Genomic DNA, 16,693 nt, shown 5'->3' on the forward strand with positions numbered 1-16,693 from the left:
CCAGCTTGAACCCAAGGTCACTGGCTCCAGCAAGGGGCTACTCGGTCTGCTGAAGGCCTATGGTCAAGGCACATATGGGAAGGCAATCAATGAACAACTAAGGTGTTGCAACGCGCAATGAAAAACTAATGATTGATGCTTCTTATCTCTCTCCGTTCCTGTCTGTCTGTCCCTGTCTATCCCTCTCTCTGACTCACTCTCTGTCTCTGTAAAATAAATAAATAAATAAATAAACAAATAAATAAATAAATAAATAAAAATAAATCTGATAACTAAGGTTTCAGTACCATCTTGAATGTAGTTATAAATATACCTGGAAAATCAGTTCAATAGCAAACAGAGGTTAATTCCCCTAATGAGGAGCACACTCAGATCGTAATAAAATATTTCCCAAAATAGAGAAGGTAGTAAGGTATGATCTTAAATGCCACAGTATACAATAAAGGGGGAAATAGAGACTCTTACTCTGTCCTCACATTTGATTCTCATGGTAAAGTAATTAATAAATCACTGAACTCTTGACATATTTAGTTAAAATTCTGAAGTTTTTATTTTTAAAAGTCCAAGTCCATACAATATATAATAAACTAGGTGCAATGTAATCGTTCGTTAGGTGCAAAGGTGATTTTATAACTTTTCCATTTTTATTCTCCAACTCAAGACAGGTTACAGAATAACAATTCTTTACTTTTCACAAACTATGTTCAAAGAATTATTAGGTCAGTTAAAATTCTCTAATTTACCACTACCTATATTTACAAAAGCAACACCTTTACACTGCTTTCTGAAATAAAAAGTAAGTTTCTGATTTATTACAAACTTACCAAACATTTGGCAAATTCTTTGTTTTCTGAAAGGAATCCATAACCTGGATGTACCTTAGAAATGAACACAAAAGGCACTTTTAATTTCATCATATTGCAAAACCTTGGTAAGCAAAATACAGAGTGCAGTTATGTGTTTACTGCTCAAGAGTCCTTGGGTAAGGTGAGTTCTCTTTACACAGCGATCAGCTCCAGTGCACATTCCTGAGTACAGACTCAAATTCCATGATACTGCCTCTTTCACAATCACTTCAGGCAAGTCACCTTTGTCCTAACCACAGGGAGGGCAGGGCCATCTGCCTACATATGTTCCTATCCACCTGCCATTTGACTACCATTCAACACAATTCACACTCTCCCTATTTTCTGAGGCTAACTTTGGCCACAAGTTTGAAGAATTTTCTAATAGCTGGTGGATCAAAGAATTATGTTAAAGAAAATCTTTTGCAAGATAAATATTTTTAAATTCTTCATTCCCTTTCTTACAGTACCAGAAACTGTTACTTTCTAAAACCCTGGATACAAGCCAACTAATATTTTGTTCCTGATGACATTAATGTACTCAGCCACTACCCAATGAGCACTTTATGTGAAAGCTAACTAAAATGGAAATTTGGTTTATACTGTTTCTTTGTACTCTGAATGCTTTTTAATTCTAATATCTATTGTTCTTTTCCACCTCACCCCACTAAACCATTCACAACCTGTTTATGCTATGTGTTGCAAGCCACATTGCTACAATCTAAATCCTACCATTCTGTTCTAATCAAATGATTTTTGCCTGTGCCACACTGGCCAAACATAAATTTAACCATTCTGTTATCAATCAGTGTTGAATGTATTCCCAGTAAAACAATTCTGCTACAAAGAAGGTCAAATGTCTAAAGAGGCCAGCATCATGATCTACATAGAAGTAGCTACACATAAAAGATTTTTGAATGATAAACTAAGCTTTATAAGCATGGTACAGAATAATTTAAACTACTGCTGCACAAGGTAAGAGTTTCACTCCATCCATCTCATTTTTATAAACATTCAACTAAACTTCACATTCTGACAAGCTATAATTAAGAATTTTACCTTCATTAACTCTCCTAATAAACTGTAAGCATCCATAATATGGATTCCTGTATTCAGCTTCTTATTTAAACATTCATTGATTTCAAAAAGAAATGTGAACACTAATTGAAACACTCCAGGTTAATTGCTCATGTTGGTTGCTTCCGTTCAATTTTACAGATAACTATGCATTGTTTTAACATTAAATGTAATTAGTTATCTGATATTAATATACACATATAAAAACAACAAAACACTATTTCTGATGTCAGAAATTAGTCTTTTCCTTGGATTGGCAGTGGGGAAAATTACTAATTTTTCCATGTAAGTCACATGTACCCTACTGACATGCTCAAACTAAAGTCAGTAGCAATTACATTGTTTATATTTCTGGAAGTACAGCTAGGTATATAGATATAATTTTAAGTGATTAAAATAGAATTTAAGCCAGCGTATTTTGGATCCTGTTTATAATCATTTTTTTTACGCTTTTGTTATATTGAAAGAGTTAAATACTCAAAACTAATTGGGATTTTTTTTCCCCTATCAAATTTGGAAATGAACTGAAACTACTCCCTGTTGTGAAAGCTGAATCCAGCAGCCTCCTGCAGGATCAGCGACCAACACTGCCAGATGCCACAAAGCCTTTGATTTCCAGGAGCGAATTCAGCCACATTTAACTCATGTGACATAAACTAACTACAACAGAATTTTCAATCATTTTTTCTTATATGGTATATTTTTTAAGATACAAACTCTAGCTTTCTGCTCACTACATATGAAAGAGCTGCAGCAGATAGATTCATTCAGACTCACAGCTTGGGCCCTGGTTTTCTTAATGGCTTCCATGATGGCATCCATGTTGAGGTAGCTTTTACCGGTGGGAGCTGGGCCAACACAGACAGCCTCATCCGCCATTTTCACATGAACCTAAAGAGACAAAGCTCTGCATTAACAGATGCTCCCAGCAAAAAGAGCTACAATCATCTGAAAATATGTACAACACTGCAATGATGTTTCACATATCATTTATGTAGTCAGAGCTCTTTTGAGTATGCACTAAAAAAGTAACAACGGGACAGATAAGCCCAAGCTCAGGAACTATATTAACCATAATTTCACTTATTACAAGTCTGATCCATTATGTAACCAAATAATTTCCATAATATTCCCTACCAATTTGTTTAAGTAAAATCACAGCAAACAACTTTAGCTTCCAATCTGGTTCCACAATACATAAATCTTGTATCAAAACAACCCTGTTATGTGTAGCCAGGGTAGCCCAATATTTTAATAACAAGCACTCATGCCCAGTTCTAAGCAAGCTCCCCAGGAAGTGGGGATAATTAGAGAGACTGAATGAAGGGATGCAGTGAGTGTCCCTGCACAGCATCAGGTCAGCACCAGGCACATATTAAAGTCCAGGACTAAAGAGTTCAATATCACCACACATGAACCAGAAAATCATAGGAATCACTTAAATACTCTCACGTTCAATTCCTAAAAGAACTGATATGTGCATTAAGTCTTAAATCTACTAAAAACTCAGGAATATATACTCCATTTTGAATATTAATCATTATACAATGTTTTAAATCTATTTTTGCTTAATTCAGGCTAGGCATTCAATACTGAAAAGAGTGCTGTTTACTTCTAAAAGAAATCTATTTTTTTTTTAGATGATGAAGCCATTCATATATTTTTGAAATGGCTTTTACTAACAGTTTTTCAGTTTAAGGAACTCCCAATCAGCTTCAATTTATTTTACAAGATATAAGAACTGGAGCACATACATCTACCTGGATATTGTGATCCATCCCCACTTTCCCACCATAAGTCTAAGGTGGCAAGTACTTTTTTATTTGATTCAGCTTTGAAATAATTTTTAAAGAAGCACTTTGTTTTAAATGAGATCTACAAAAAGTTAGCCAAGAAAGTCATCATTTAGAAAGCTCAGGTTTCTCTTTATCAATTCAATACATACTGTATTTTCCAATTAAGTAAAAAATTATGTATTAAATGGTAAAAGATACCTATCTGAAGGATTAACTGATCAATATCTTAATATGAAATACTCAGATATAAATACTCAGCAACTTTTTAAAAAATATTTTGTTTACTGATATTAAAGAGAGAGGAGAGAGAGAAAAAGTGAGAATGGGTGGAGTGAGAAGCAGCTGCTTTTTATATGCCTTGACCAGTCAAGCCCAGGGCTTCGAACCAGCGACCTCAGCATTCCAGGTCAGTGCTTTATCCACTGCGCCACCACAGGTCAGGCAGCAACTTCTTTAAAAATATCCACTTCAAGGAAAGGCAGCCATAATTAATTACAAAGGGATGCTAAATATTTCAGTATTCAAAAGTCTCTCCTTGTGGTTGACTTTGCCTTGTTTATTCCCAACCTCATTGCTCCTCTTCCCTCAAACCAGAATGTCCCCTCCTCTATTACCCTATGCCCAGTTTCAATCCTATTATTAGCAATTCTATTGGTTTTAATTCTGTGGTTGTGGGGTTTTTTTAGAAAAAAGAAGCTGAATACTAAACAATCCTTTAAAAAAAGAATGCAAGATACTGTATACAGAGAACCCTAATGATTCCACCAAAAAACTACTAAAACTGATAAATGAATTCAGTAAAGTAGCAGAATATAAAATAAATATTCAGAAATCAGTTGCATTTTTACACACCAATAATAAACTATCAGATTAGGAAACAAAGAAAATAATCCCATTTACAATTTCATCAAAAGAATATAAATCACCTTGGAATAAATTTAACCAAGAATGTAAAAGACCTATACTTGGAAAATTATAAGACAGAAAATTATAAGAAAGAAATTGAAGATGATACAAATAAGTGGAAGTACCGTATATCCCCATGTATAAGACACCCCCATATAAAAGACGCACCTTAATTTTGGTGCCCAGAATTTGAAAAAAAAGTATTACATAAAGCTATTGAACTCAAGTTTTATTCACCATAAAATTCATACAACTCCTCATCACTGTCTTCAACAATGAGCGCAAAAACAAGTGCAAAAAATCAGGAAATGCAAGTTAAAAATCTACAACCACTGTGTAAGATGCACCCAGTTTTTAGACCCCAAATTTTCTTTTAAGTGGTGCATCTTCTACATGGGGAAATATAGGATATACCATGTTCATGAATAGGAAGAATCATTATTAAAATGTTCATACTACCCAAAGCAATCTATAGATTCAATGCAATTCCTAACAAGATACCAATGACATATTTCACAGAACAAGAACAAATATTCCAAAACTTTATGTGGAGCCACAAAATACCACAAATAGCAACAGCAATTTTGAAAAAGAAGAACAAAATTGGAGGAATCACATACCTGATATCAAACAATACACTACAAAGGCATAGTAATGAAAACAGCATGGTACTGGCATAAAGACAGACATATAGCCCTGGCCGGTTGGCTCAGTGGTAGAGTGTTGCCCTGGCGTGCAGGAGTTCCAGGTTTGATTCCCGGCCAGGGCACACAGGAGAAGCACCCATCTGCTTCTCCACCCCTCCCCCTCTCCTTCCTCTCTGTCTCTCTCTTCCCCTCCCGCAGCCGAGGCTCCATTGGAGCAAAGTTGGCCCGGGCGCTGAGGATGGCTCCATGGCCTCTGCCTCAAGCACTAGAATGGCCCTGGTTGCAACAGAGCAATGCCCCAGATGGGCAGAGCATCGCCCCCTGGTGGGCATGCTGGGTGGATCCTGGTCAGGTGCATGCGGGAGTCTGTCTGACTGCCTCCCCGTTTCCAACTTCAGAAAAATACCAAAAAAAACCCCACACACAAAAAAACAGACATATAGATCCTGGAACAGAAGAAAAAGCCCAGAAATACACCCACACCCTTATGGTCAATTAATATTTGACTAAGGAGGCAATACACACAATGAGGTAAAGATAGTCTATTCAGCAAATGGTATTGAGAAAATTGGACAGACACATACAAAAATAATAAAAATAGATGGCCTTCTTACATCATATACAAGAATAAACTCAAAATGAATTAAAGATTTAAACATAAGACTCAAAATTATAAAACTTTGAGAAAACATAGGCAGCAAAATCTTGGACATTTCTTGTTGCCATATTTTTTTCTGATCTATATCCTCGGGCAAAGGGAGAAAAGAGAAAAAATAAACAAATGGGATTACATCAAACTAAAGTTTTTTCATAGCAAAGGAAATCATAAACCAAATAAAAAGATAAGACACTGAAAGAACATATTCACCATGAGACACCTGATATGGGTTAATATCCAAAATTTATAAAGAACTTATAAAACACAACACCAAAAAACAAATAATCCAATTAAAATATGGGCAAAGAGCCTGAATTGACACTTCTCCAAAGAGATCTACAGATGGCCAATAGAGATATGAAAAGATGCTCAATATCACTAATCATCTGAGAAATGCAAATTACAACCACAATGAGATTATCACCTCACACCTGTCAGAATGGCCATCATCAATAAATCAACAAACAAGTGTTGGTGAGGATGTAGAGAAAAGGAAACCCTCCCCCCACTTCATGTACTTGTTGGTGGGAATGCAGACTGGTGCAGGCACAGTGTAAAGTAGTATGGATTTACCTCAAAAAAATTAAAAAGCAAACTGCCTTATAAGCCCAGCAATTCCACATCTGGGAATATATACAAAGAAACCCGAAACACTGATTTGAAAGAATATATGCACCCCTATGCTCATGGCAGTGTTATTACAATAGCCAAGATTTGGAAGCAGCCCAAGACTCCATCAATAGATGAGTAGGTACAAAAGCTGTAGTATATTTACACAACAGAATATTACTTGGCCATAAAAAAAAAAAAGGAGGAGGAGGAGGGAATCTTACCTTTTGCAACAGCAAGTTTGGACTCAGAGAGCATTATGCTAAGTGAAATAAGCCAGTCAGAGCAAGACAAGAACCATATGATTTCACTTACATGTGGCTTATATGTGGAATCTAATGAACAAAATAAAATAACAAACAAAACAGAAACAGAACCACAGCTACAGAAAACAGACTGACAGCTGTTAGAGGGGAGGGGTTTGGGAGGCAGGGTGGAAAAGGTGAAGGGATTAAGAAAAACAACACCTCACAGACACAGCCAATAGAATGGGAATTACACACGGGGAAAGGGGCTGGGGAAAGGTAGATGAGGGTAAAGGAGAGATACACGGTGATGAAAGCAGAACCACCTTGGGGTGGTGAACACACAATACAACATACAGATGATGTATTCTAGAACTGTACACCTGAAACCTATATAATTTTATTAACCATCACCCCAATAAGTTTAATAAAAACTTAAAAACAAAAAACCATTAACATGGAGGAAATAAATTCTTTATTTGAAGTTAAAACCACACTTATTCTGTATATATTTTACTTCCCTCCAGACATTACCTATTATTAAAGATGCAATTAAATTTTACTTCTAGTACTAGGTCTTTCCCAAATACTTCAGCCTCATCTCCTTTCATTTGAAATCCAACAGTACTTGGTGCAAATTTCATAATTATATCGTACCCTGCCCAGCAATATCATTTAGACTGCTTTATAGTTTATGTCTGTTGTAATTTATACATTCTTCTCCTTCATATCATAAGGTCCTGCTAGGCAGAAGTTGTATCTTAAATTACTTTTTTTTTAAATCTTCCCAAGCACAGTCTCAATGTGCTAAAAGCTTAACTCATATGTACACTTGAATGGAAATTTATTTAATAACTTTCTTGTAAAGCCATTGTCAGTTGCTAAGAGTCTAACTACACAAAATTAATTTTTCTCCAATCATAGCAATATATACGGAAACTAAAGTATGTATTAGGAAAAAATAAATTAAAAGATATATACACCAATAAATGTGTATATTATGTTTAAATTTTCCATAATAAACATGCATCAAAAAGGAGAAGTCTCTTAATTGTATTTTGGCTTACTTCCAGTCTATTCTCTAAATATACTTTTGTAGCCATATTGCATATACAATTTTGCATCCTTTTGCTTTTTCACATCATAACAGACATTTTTTCCTATTTTATCACAAATTCTTTGTAATCATACTGAGAATGTATCTCAAAGCACAACACATTTTAGGAGATGATTAATACTGGTTGAATAAACAATCAAATAAATTCAACATCAAAAGCAGGTCAAGCCTGCTTATGGACTTTACAATGAAAAGGAAAACACATGCTGTTTCTAAAGGGTTGGTTGGTTTCCTTTCTTCCATTTCTCAGAAACAAACCTCACTTTAGGGTAGAAAAGTATTATAGCAGCTCAACAATCCCACAGTCTAGCCCAGGGTCAGGACCAGCAAAAATGCTGGACAAGCCATTTGATAGGAAAAACTGGAATCCTCTGCTGTCTCAGTTCCCAAGGAGATGTGATCGAGTCAACTATGAAAGGTTTAAATATGTGAGCGATCTCCTTGCTTAATAATACAAAACACACTCTTAAAGCACTACAGATGCTTCTCTGAAGAATGACTTACTGAGTTGACTAGCTGACTAATGTATTTATGTTTCAAATTTTTTAACATGTTCAAAAATATAAACTATTTTTATATAGTCCAGTGGTATAACAATCATGAAAGCTTAAACTAAGGTAAACAAATCAATTGACTAGAATATTACTGGCTACAGTTTCAAAAAGAAAAAAAAATTAAGTGCAAAGATTTGAAATAAAGCAGTCTTTAGAAACTTTTCCAATAGAAAAGTTTCCAGTAGAGGTTTTTTAAAAATTATTACTTTCTTCCTTAAGCATTTAATTTTATACTGTTAACATTTTTAAAGAGAATATTACTTATACATGGGTGTGTTTTTCCACTTACAGGACCAAATTAAATAAATAAATAAAAAGTTATCCTTTTTTAATGTCTTAAAAATAAATTTAAATGCTTGGATACAACAGATAAAAAATTGCACCAGAACTTAAAAACTTTGAATTTGTGAAGAATTTCCTATTATTTTATTAGATGCCTATGATATGCTGACAAGATACTGTGCTTGGTCCCCTATCCTTATCAAATAGATTTGATGTTAATGTTAAAAAGTAGGTTAGACCAGATCTGGGTGAAACTTTCAAATACCTTCTAAACTGTACAGATGAAGAAAGGGAAAACAAACAACTCGCAAGTTTTTTCACGCTGGCAGATTTTTTGAAATCCATCACTTCAACAAGATCTGTAATCATATGGGCAATAGTTACCGTGAGTAGTTGAGTTTTCCTTGTGAGAGCCTTCAGTGCAAACACTGGATAGAACACTGAGAGGACTGGCATAATGCCTCAGAACAGTCTGACCAGACTTCAGTATTTACCAAATCTAACCAAATTCTCTACCATTACCAACAGACAAAAATTACCCTTAAAGACTGAAAAGTCTGCCAACTATGTATCTTAATTTGAAGAACAAGAAAAATCTTTTTTTAACAACCAGATAACATCCTATTTCTAAGAAAAAAAAAAGAAAAGAACTCTTGCCTGACCAGGTGGTGGTACAGTGGATAGCGTCGGACTGGGATGTGGAAGACTCAGGTTTAAGACCCCGAGGTACCAGCTTTGAGCGCGGGCTCATCTGGTTTGAGCAAAGCTCACCAGCTTGGACCCAAGGTTGCTGGCTTGAGCAAGGGGTCACTCGGTCTACTGAAGGCCTGCAGTCAAGGCACATATGAGAAAGCAATCAATGAACAACTAAGGTGTTGCAACAAAAAACTGATAATTGATGCTTCTCATCTCTCTCCGTTCCTGTCTGTACCTATCTATTCCTCTCTCTGACTCTCTGTCTCTGAAAAAAAAAAGAACTCTTCTCTCTATTTTATATAAAGTGTCTAAAGTCTCAAGAGATTTATACAGATCTCAGTTGACTAGCATTCTGGCACATCTTTTCTAGAAAATCAAGTTGATCCCTAGAAAATTATGACTTTTGTATGTTAGTAAATATTACATTCACTTTGATTTCATTTTGTAAAAGTAAATGTGTAGCACCATGATATATTTATTCACAATTATTTTTGGATGAAAATTGGTGACTTTACTGGGGGTTTTTCCCTATTATAACTTACATAATTTTCAAAGTGGTAAAACCAAAAATTAAAAACTACAGAATAAGTTTTTGACAGTTGCAAAACTTCTAACCCATTTTCTACAATATAGTTTTTATATCACAAAAGAAAACTGGCCCTGAATCAATCCTGGAGTCAAAACAACGTTTTACTTAGTCCTTATTTGGCAGGAATGCATTTCTGAGGGTACTGTAAACAAAAGAATGGAAAGTAGCATGATTAGAAGCATTTCTCATTCCACTGACCCCTGGTAGAAGCACCGAGGGAAAGATAGAAGGGATGGGGGGGGGATATCAACTATGAAAGCAAAAGCTATGTCAGGGTGCCAAGACACAACGAAATGCATAGGGGGAGAAACAGGGATAAATGGGGCAGGGGGCCAGGGATGGGGGAGGGGGTGGGGTGATGTGATTGGTTGTAAAGGTTGAGAGGCAGTGGTAGCTGAGAAAAGATTTAAGTGGGTTTTCTTAGCCTAGAAAAAATGCCTTGGGTAAATAATCTGGAAAGTAAGAAACTGAAAACATGTGAGATGAAATAACTCACAGTATAAGGTTCCTATGAACAGTGGCAGAGCTAAGAGGCATGGGGAGATGGGGACGTCGGAAAGGGGGTGAACTGATTTTCTCCCACACTGATGCAATACGTACAAACAAGCCAGAATTTAAAAAGAAAAAAGAGAGAAAGAAGGAAAAGAAAGAAAGAGAGAGAGAGAAAGAAAGAAAGAGAGAAAGAGAGAAAGAAAGAAAGAAAGAAAGAAAGAAAGAAAGAAAGAAAGAAAGAAAGAAAGAGGAAGAAAGAACGACAGACAGAAAATTTGCTGTGCAGTCCAAGACAAGCCTGTAAAGCCCTCGCTCTCCAATCACTGTTGCCTAGAAGCTCTTCCCTATAGAAATTCTCGAGCCACAACTGCAAAAGGATGCCAAGACTGGGTATAAATGCAAGCAGTATGTTTATAGATTGGGTGGCAGAAATTAAAAGCTCTGTCCTTTTGCAATTTCTATTCTATCTGTAAAGTGAGAGACAAGATCTCCTTCTGACAGAAAGAAGAATCATTGGCAGTGTAATAGAAAAGGCTGGAAAGGATCACCAGAAGCATGGAAAAGCAAACAGAAGAAATCTAGTAAGACTGCCAGGTACTATTGATGTTCACAGATAGTTTCTTTTGTTGTAAAAGAAACTTAGGTCAACAAAATGGTACAGCCTCTTTGGAATACGGTATGAAGAGTCAGTCAAAAATTAAAAGTAGAATTCCCATATTTCAGCAATCATACTGCTGAATATATCCAAAAGAAATGAAGTCAGGAACTCAGAGATTAGCACTCCCAGGTTCACTGTAGCAATATTCACAAGAGCAAGATGTGGAAACAACCTAAATGTCCATCAAAAGATGAACAGATAAAGTGTGGGCATGACTTGTGGTGGCACAGTGAATAAAACATCGATCTAGAATGCTGAGGTCACCAGTTCGAAACCCCAGGCTTGCCTGATCAGGGCACATATGAGAAGCAACTATGAGTTGATGCTTCCTGCTTCTTCCACCCTTTCTCTCTCTCTATCCTTCTCTAAAATCAATAAATAAAACCTTAAAAAAAAAAGAAATTTTGTTTTTTTTAAGTGTAGTGTATACATCCAATGGAGTAATATTCAGCCTTTCAAAAGAAAGAAATTCTGCAGTATGTGGCAACTTGGATGAACCTGGAGAAGTTTATGCTAAGTGAAATAAGCCAGATACAGAAATACAAATACTGCATGACTCCACTTATATGAGTGATGTAAAATAATCAAACTCATAATATCAAAGACTGGAATAGTGGTTACCAAAGGCTAGGGGGAGGAGGAAATGGGGAGTTATTAATCAACAGGCATAAGGTTTCAGTTAAGTAAGATGAATAAGCACTAGAAATCTTTTGAACAATAGTCAACAATAATGTACATTTAAAATCTGTGAAGAGGACAGATATTATGTTGAGTGTTATCATATTAAAAACTTTTTAAGAGAAAGAAATGAACAAACAAACTTAGGCCACTTTGGTCAAGCACAACACTTCATTCTTTCAGGAGGTGATGATGGTTAACAAAGAAATTTAATATGAATGAGGGTTAGGTATTCTCTTACCCCATTATCTTGCTAAAATGTTATAAAAAAGCAATTTTCAGCTCAAATTTCTCCACATAAACAGACATTTATTAAGTAAACATTTCTCAAGAAGACAGCAAAAAAAAATAGCTCGTATAACCTGCATAAAATCCCAATTCTTGTCTGATCACCATCTTGAATGAAACGATCATTCAAGGGAGACATAATATTTCAAAGGTAAGATTCTGATATCCTTACAGTTGCTTAAGGAACCAGAAATCCTCCTCTCCAATTGCTGAATATGAAAAACAAATTCACGTATATGGCACCATTCCAAAAGATAAATGCCTCACTAGATTCTTATATGTTGTTCACACAATGGTGAAACATTTCCAATATATTTTAGCCAATTCAAATATCTTGAATAGCCTGACATGTAGTGGCGCAATGGATCAAGAGTTGACCTGGAACACTGAGGTCGTCTGTTCAAAACCCTGGGCTTGCCCCGTCAAGGCACATACAGGAAGCAACTACTACGAGCTGATGCTTCCAGCTTCTCCACCCCCCTCATCTCTAAAAATCAATAAATAAAATAAAATATCTTGAATAACACTAATTTAACTAATAAGCATCTATTACTATTATCCATACTGCTAAATATTAAACAACTAATTTCACCAATGAAAACCAACCTAAGAATTTGGTCTTGACTGAGATGAAAAGTAGTAAATACATAGTTTTAAAATCCATCCCTAGAGTGCCCATTCATGATAAAAGGAACTGACTGGACCTCGAGCACAGGTTAAAAGATTAAACTAACACATCGTTTTCTGTCTGTCTGTTCTGAAAGAGTTTATTTAATCCTTCAAACATCATATTACTGTTGCACTGCAATTGCACCCTGCTCCCATGGTCCATGACTGCCCAGCTAAAGACCAGATTAATCAGACTCGCTTCCAATGACTAAATTTGCATCATTGTAAAGGAAGTGAAATGAACAACTTCCAAATCATCTACAACAGGGGTCCCCAAACTTTTTACACAGGGGGCCAGTTCACTGTCCTTCAGACTGTTGGAAAGCCGGACTATAAAAAAAACTATGAACAAATCCCTATGCACACTGCACATATCTTATTTTAAAGTAAAAAAACAAAACAGGAACAAATCCAATATTTAAAATAAAGAACAAGTAAATTTAAATCAACAAACTGACCAGTATTTCAATGAGAACTATGCTCCTCTCACTGACCACCAATGAAAGAGGTGCCCCTTCCGGAAGTGTGGCGGGGGCCAGATAAATGGCCTCAGGCGGCCGCATGCGGCCCGCGGGCCGTAGTTTGGGGACCCCTGATCTACAACTTAAGCATATTTCTCTGAATTTTGGCTATTTTCTTTGCCTTGATCTGGATGTTGCAGCAACCAAATGCAAACTCAGGCAACTCCCTAGAGCAGGGGGGCAGCAACCTACAGTTAGAAAAAAAAATAGCCCACTGTCTGTTTTTATAAACAAAGTCGTATTGGGACACAGTCATGCCTATTCATCTTCTCACTGTCTACGGCTTCTTTGGTGCTACAACGGCAGAGTTGGACTATTGTGTCAGATTATATGGTTCACAAAACCTACACTATTTTCTATCTTGGTCTTGACAGAAGAAATTTGCCCACCCATGCCTTAGGGATGGCAGAGCAACAAAATACCAAGAACAGAGCCCGTAAATGCTCTTTGAATTGACTGACTTCTGTAACCTAAAATGGCAAATGTTATGTGAGAGAACATTTGAAAACCATCCTATTTAAACCATGGCATTTTGTAATATTGATATCTATTACTTGTATATAATCACTACCACAAATACCAACTTAATTCTTATTAAGGAAAAGAACCAGATTAGTAGACTAGAAGTACAGCAGGCCCTTGAATAATGTCATTTTGTTCAACATTATTTTGTTATTACATTGATGAGATGTCCTAGGAACTTAACTCTTGTTTATATCAACTAACCTGTGGTAAAAATGGTTTCATTATTCCTCATTTTGCTTAAAGTCACAAAACCATTGACCACACTAAGTGAGGACTTACTATAGTGACTACATTAGAACAGGGCCATGTCAATATTAGAGTTTGGGAGTCAGAGAGGGAAATAATTGGTAGTGATACACTTTGAAGGTCCTGTGTACCCCAAATATTTTTGTTAAGTGTTCTAAATGGCAAAGTCTAAACCAGGGGTCCCCAAACTTTTTACACAGGGGGCCAGTTCGCTGTCCCTCAGACCGTTGGGAGGCCGGACTATAAAAAAAACTATGAACAAATCCCTATGCACACTGCACATATCTTATTTTAAAGTAAAAAAACAAAACGGGAACAAATATAACATTTAAAATAAAGAACAAGTAAATTTAAATCGACAAACTGACCAGTATTTCAATGGGAACTATGCTCCTCTCACTGACCACCAATGAAAGAGGTGCCCCTTCTGGAAGTGCGGTGGAAGCTGGATATATGGCCTCAGGGGGCCGCATGTGGCCCACAGGCCTTAGTTTGGGGACCCCTGGTCTAAACCATCCATTGATCCTGAGCAGTTTCTACAGCTAGTCCCATAGGTGGCTAAGACAAGCAACCACAATGTGAATCTCATGGAACTGTTCACTTCCTGAGGGAGGGGCATTGGTTTGTTTGCTGCTTGCTACAAAAGGTGCTGAATCATTGGCTCTAGTTGGCAAAAAATTCCCATGAATCTTGCATTTCTGCATGTCATGTGAGCAAGGCACTGACTGCCTTTTATTTCAAACTACATTTGACCCTTGAACAACGCTGGGGTAAGGGGTTGCTGACTGCATACCATCGAAAATCTGCACATAAATTTTGACTCTCCAGTTATTCCTTCACATCTGCAGAATGAACCATGGTAATACAGAGCGTTGCGTTGGGAAACCAAGGTTGGGAATGCAAAAATACGTTTTTTGACTGGCAACTGGTTAAACTCACAGATGTGAAACCAGCAGATAAGAAGGGTTGACTGTATTTATTGAAAAAAATCTGCATATAAGTAGACCCACGCAGCAAATGCTGCAGATAAGACTCACTAGATGGCTATTCCAACACCCCTTTGTAGCTTACTTCCCTGTACTATTGAGAGCAGAGAACATAAAATGACATTTCCCAGACTCCCTTGCAATCAGGGTGCATATATGTGACCTCGCTTGCACCAATCAGAAATCCCCAAAGAAATGAGAATAATGAGAGGTGGTACCCTGGTAGACAGATTAAATCTCATGATTAGCAGAGAAGTAAATGTAAAAGTTCTGGAATGGATAATGTTGATGGTTGCAAAACACTGTAAATGTCCTTAAGGCCACTGAATTGTATAAAAATTAATAAAGTGGTAAATTATATGTATATTTCACAATTAAAATTTTTTAAACTATATACATTCATCACAACTTCCAGCCTATCACTGACAAGCAATTGTTAATGAACATATTTGTAGAGCTTAGTTATATAGCAAAAAATATATAAATAGTATCATTTAAGAAAAACTATAATAAGGAAAAAAGGAAAAGGAACAGCAAGACAGTACAAATAATGAGGGCTCAGCTCTAGCTTGTAATCATCTTCCACTTACTAAAAAAAAGCTATCACACATGCATTTGGGGATCTAATTATGAAGACTTAACAAATACGCAGATACATCACATTTCCAAATACAGATTTCTGAAACAATAGCAGAGCAAAATTGTAAAAACGGAATTGGGAAACGATCTCCATTGTTATCAGTGTACTGTTTTTTAAAGTGTTTCCAAGCTACATAAATTGCTAAATGTCAGTACTGATAAAACAAGGATAGCCACCAAGTCATGAGATCTCAAAGCACTACTTAAGCACCACCAGCCCAATATGTGCCTCTAAATGATAACACTATACATAAAAGTTATCTAGATTTCTTAACATTTTTTAAATTTTAATTACATAAGTAATGTATAAATACACCATTTTAGGGGGTTTTTTTGTTGTTATTTTTTTTTAAGTTTAAGCAGTACAGATAACCATTACCCCAAGGCCTCTAAGTCTCACTTCCTACCTTAAAGGCAATCATTCTAAGTTTTTCGTGCGTCATTCCAGATTTACCTAACCATTTTTATATGTATATGTAGAAATAAAGTGAGTGGTTTTGAGTTTAAGACTTAATTCCCATGGGAACAAGGGAGTGGGGGTGAGGGAGTTATACTGGGTGGGCACTTGAATCCATGTTAACACAATAAATTAAAATTAATAGAATTTTTTTAAAAAAGACTTAATTTCCATAAATTGTACCACACCACATCCTGCAACTTACTTAACTGCAACATAGTATCACCTAGTAACCTAGGTAAACTCTAAGTCAGGGGTCCCCAAACTACGGCCCACGGGCTGCATGCGGCCCCCTGAGGCCATTTATCCGGCCCCCGCCACACTTCTGGAAGGGGCACCTCTTTCATTGGTGGTCATTGAGAGGAGCACATTGACCATCTCATTAGCCAAAAGCAAACCCATAGTTCCCATTGAAATACTGGTCAGTTTGTTGATTTAAATTTACTTGTTCTTTATTTTAAATATTGTATTTGTTCCCGTTTTGTTTTTTTACTTTAAAATAAGATATGTGCA

General features: G+C 36.2%; 1 protein-coding gene across 2 annotated transcripts in view; it reads right to left on the reverse strand.

Annotated features, from left to right (window-relative positions):
* The window catches only part of PCCA (propionyl-CoA carboxylase subunit alpha), a 450,416-nt gene that overhangs the window by 356,531 nt on the left and 77,192 nt on the right, over positions 1-16,693 (reverse strand). For both annotated transcript variants that reach the window (XM_066234359.1, XM_066234358.1), the window contains exons 5-6: positions 2,700-2,813; positions 825-878 (exon numbers count right to left, since the gene is read on the reverse strand). In XM_066234359.1, coding sequence (XP_066090456.1) covers positions 825-878; positions 2,700-2,813 — 168 coding nt within the window. The remainder of the gene's footprint in view (positions 1-824; positions 879-2,699; positions 2,814-16,693) is intronic.

Source organism: Saccopteryx bilineata, chromosome 6, assembly GCF_036850765.1.
Source record: "Saccopteryx bilineata isolate mSacBil1 chromosome 6, mSacBil1_pri_phased_curated, whole genome shotgun sequence".
NCBI classification, from domain to species: domain Eukaryota; kingdom Metazoa; phylum Chordata; class Mammalia; order Chiroptera; family Emballonuridae; genus Saccopteryx; species Saccopteryx bilineata.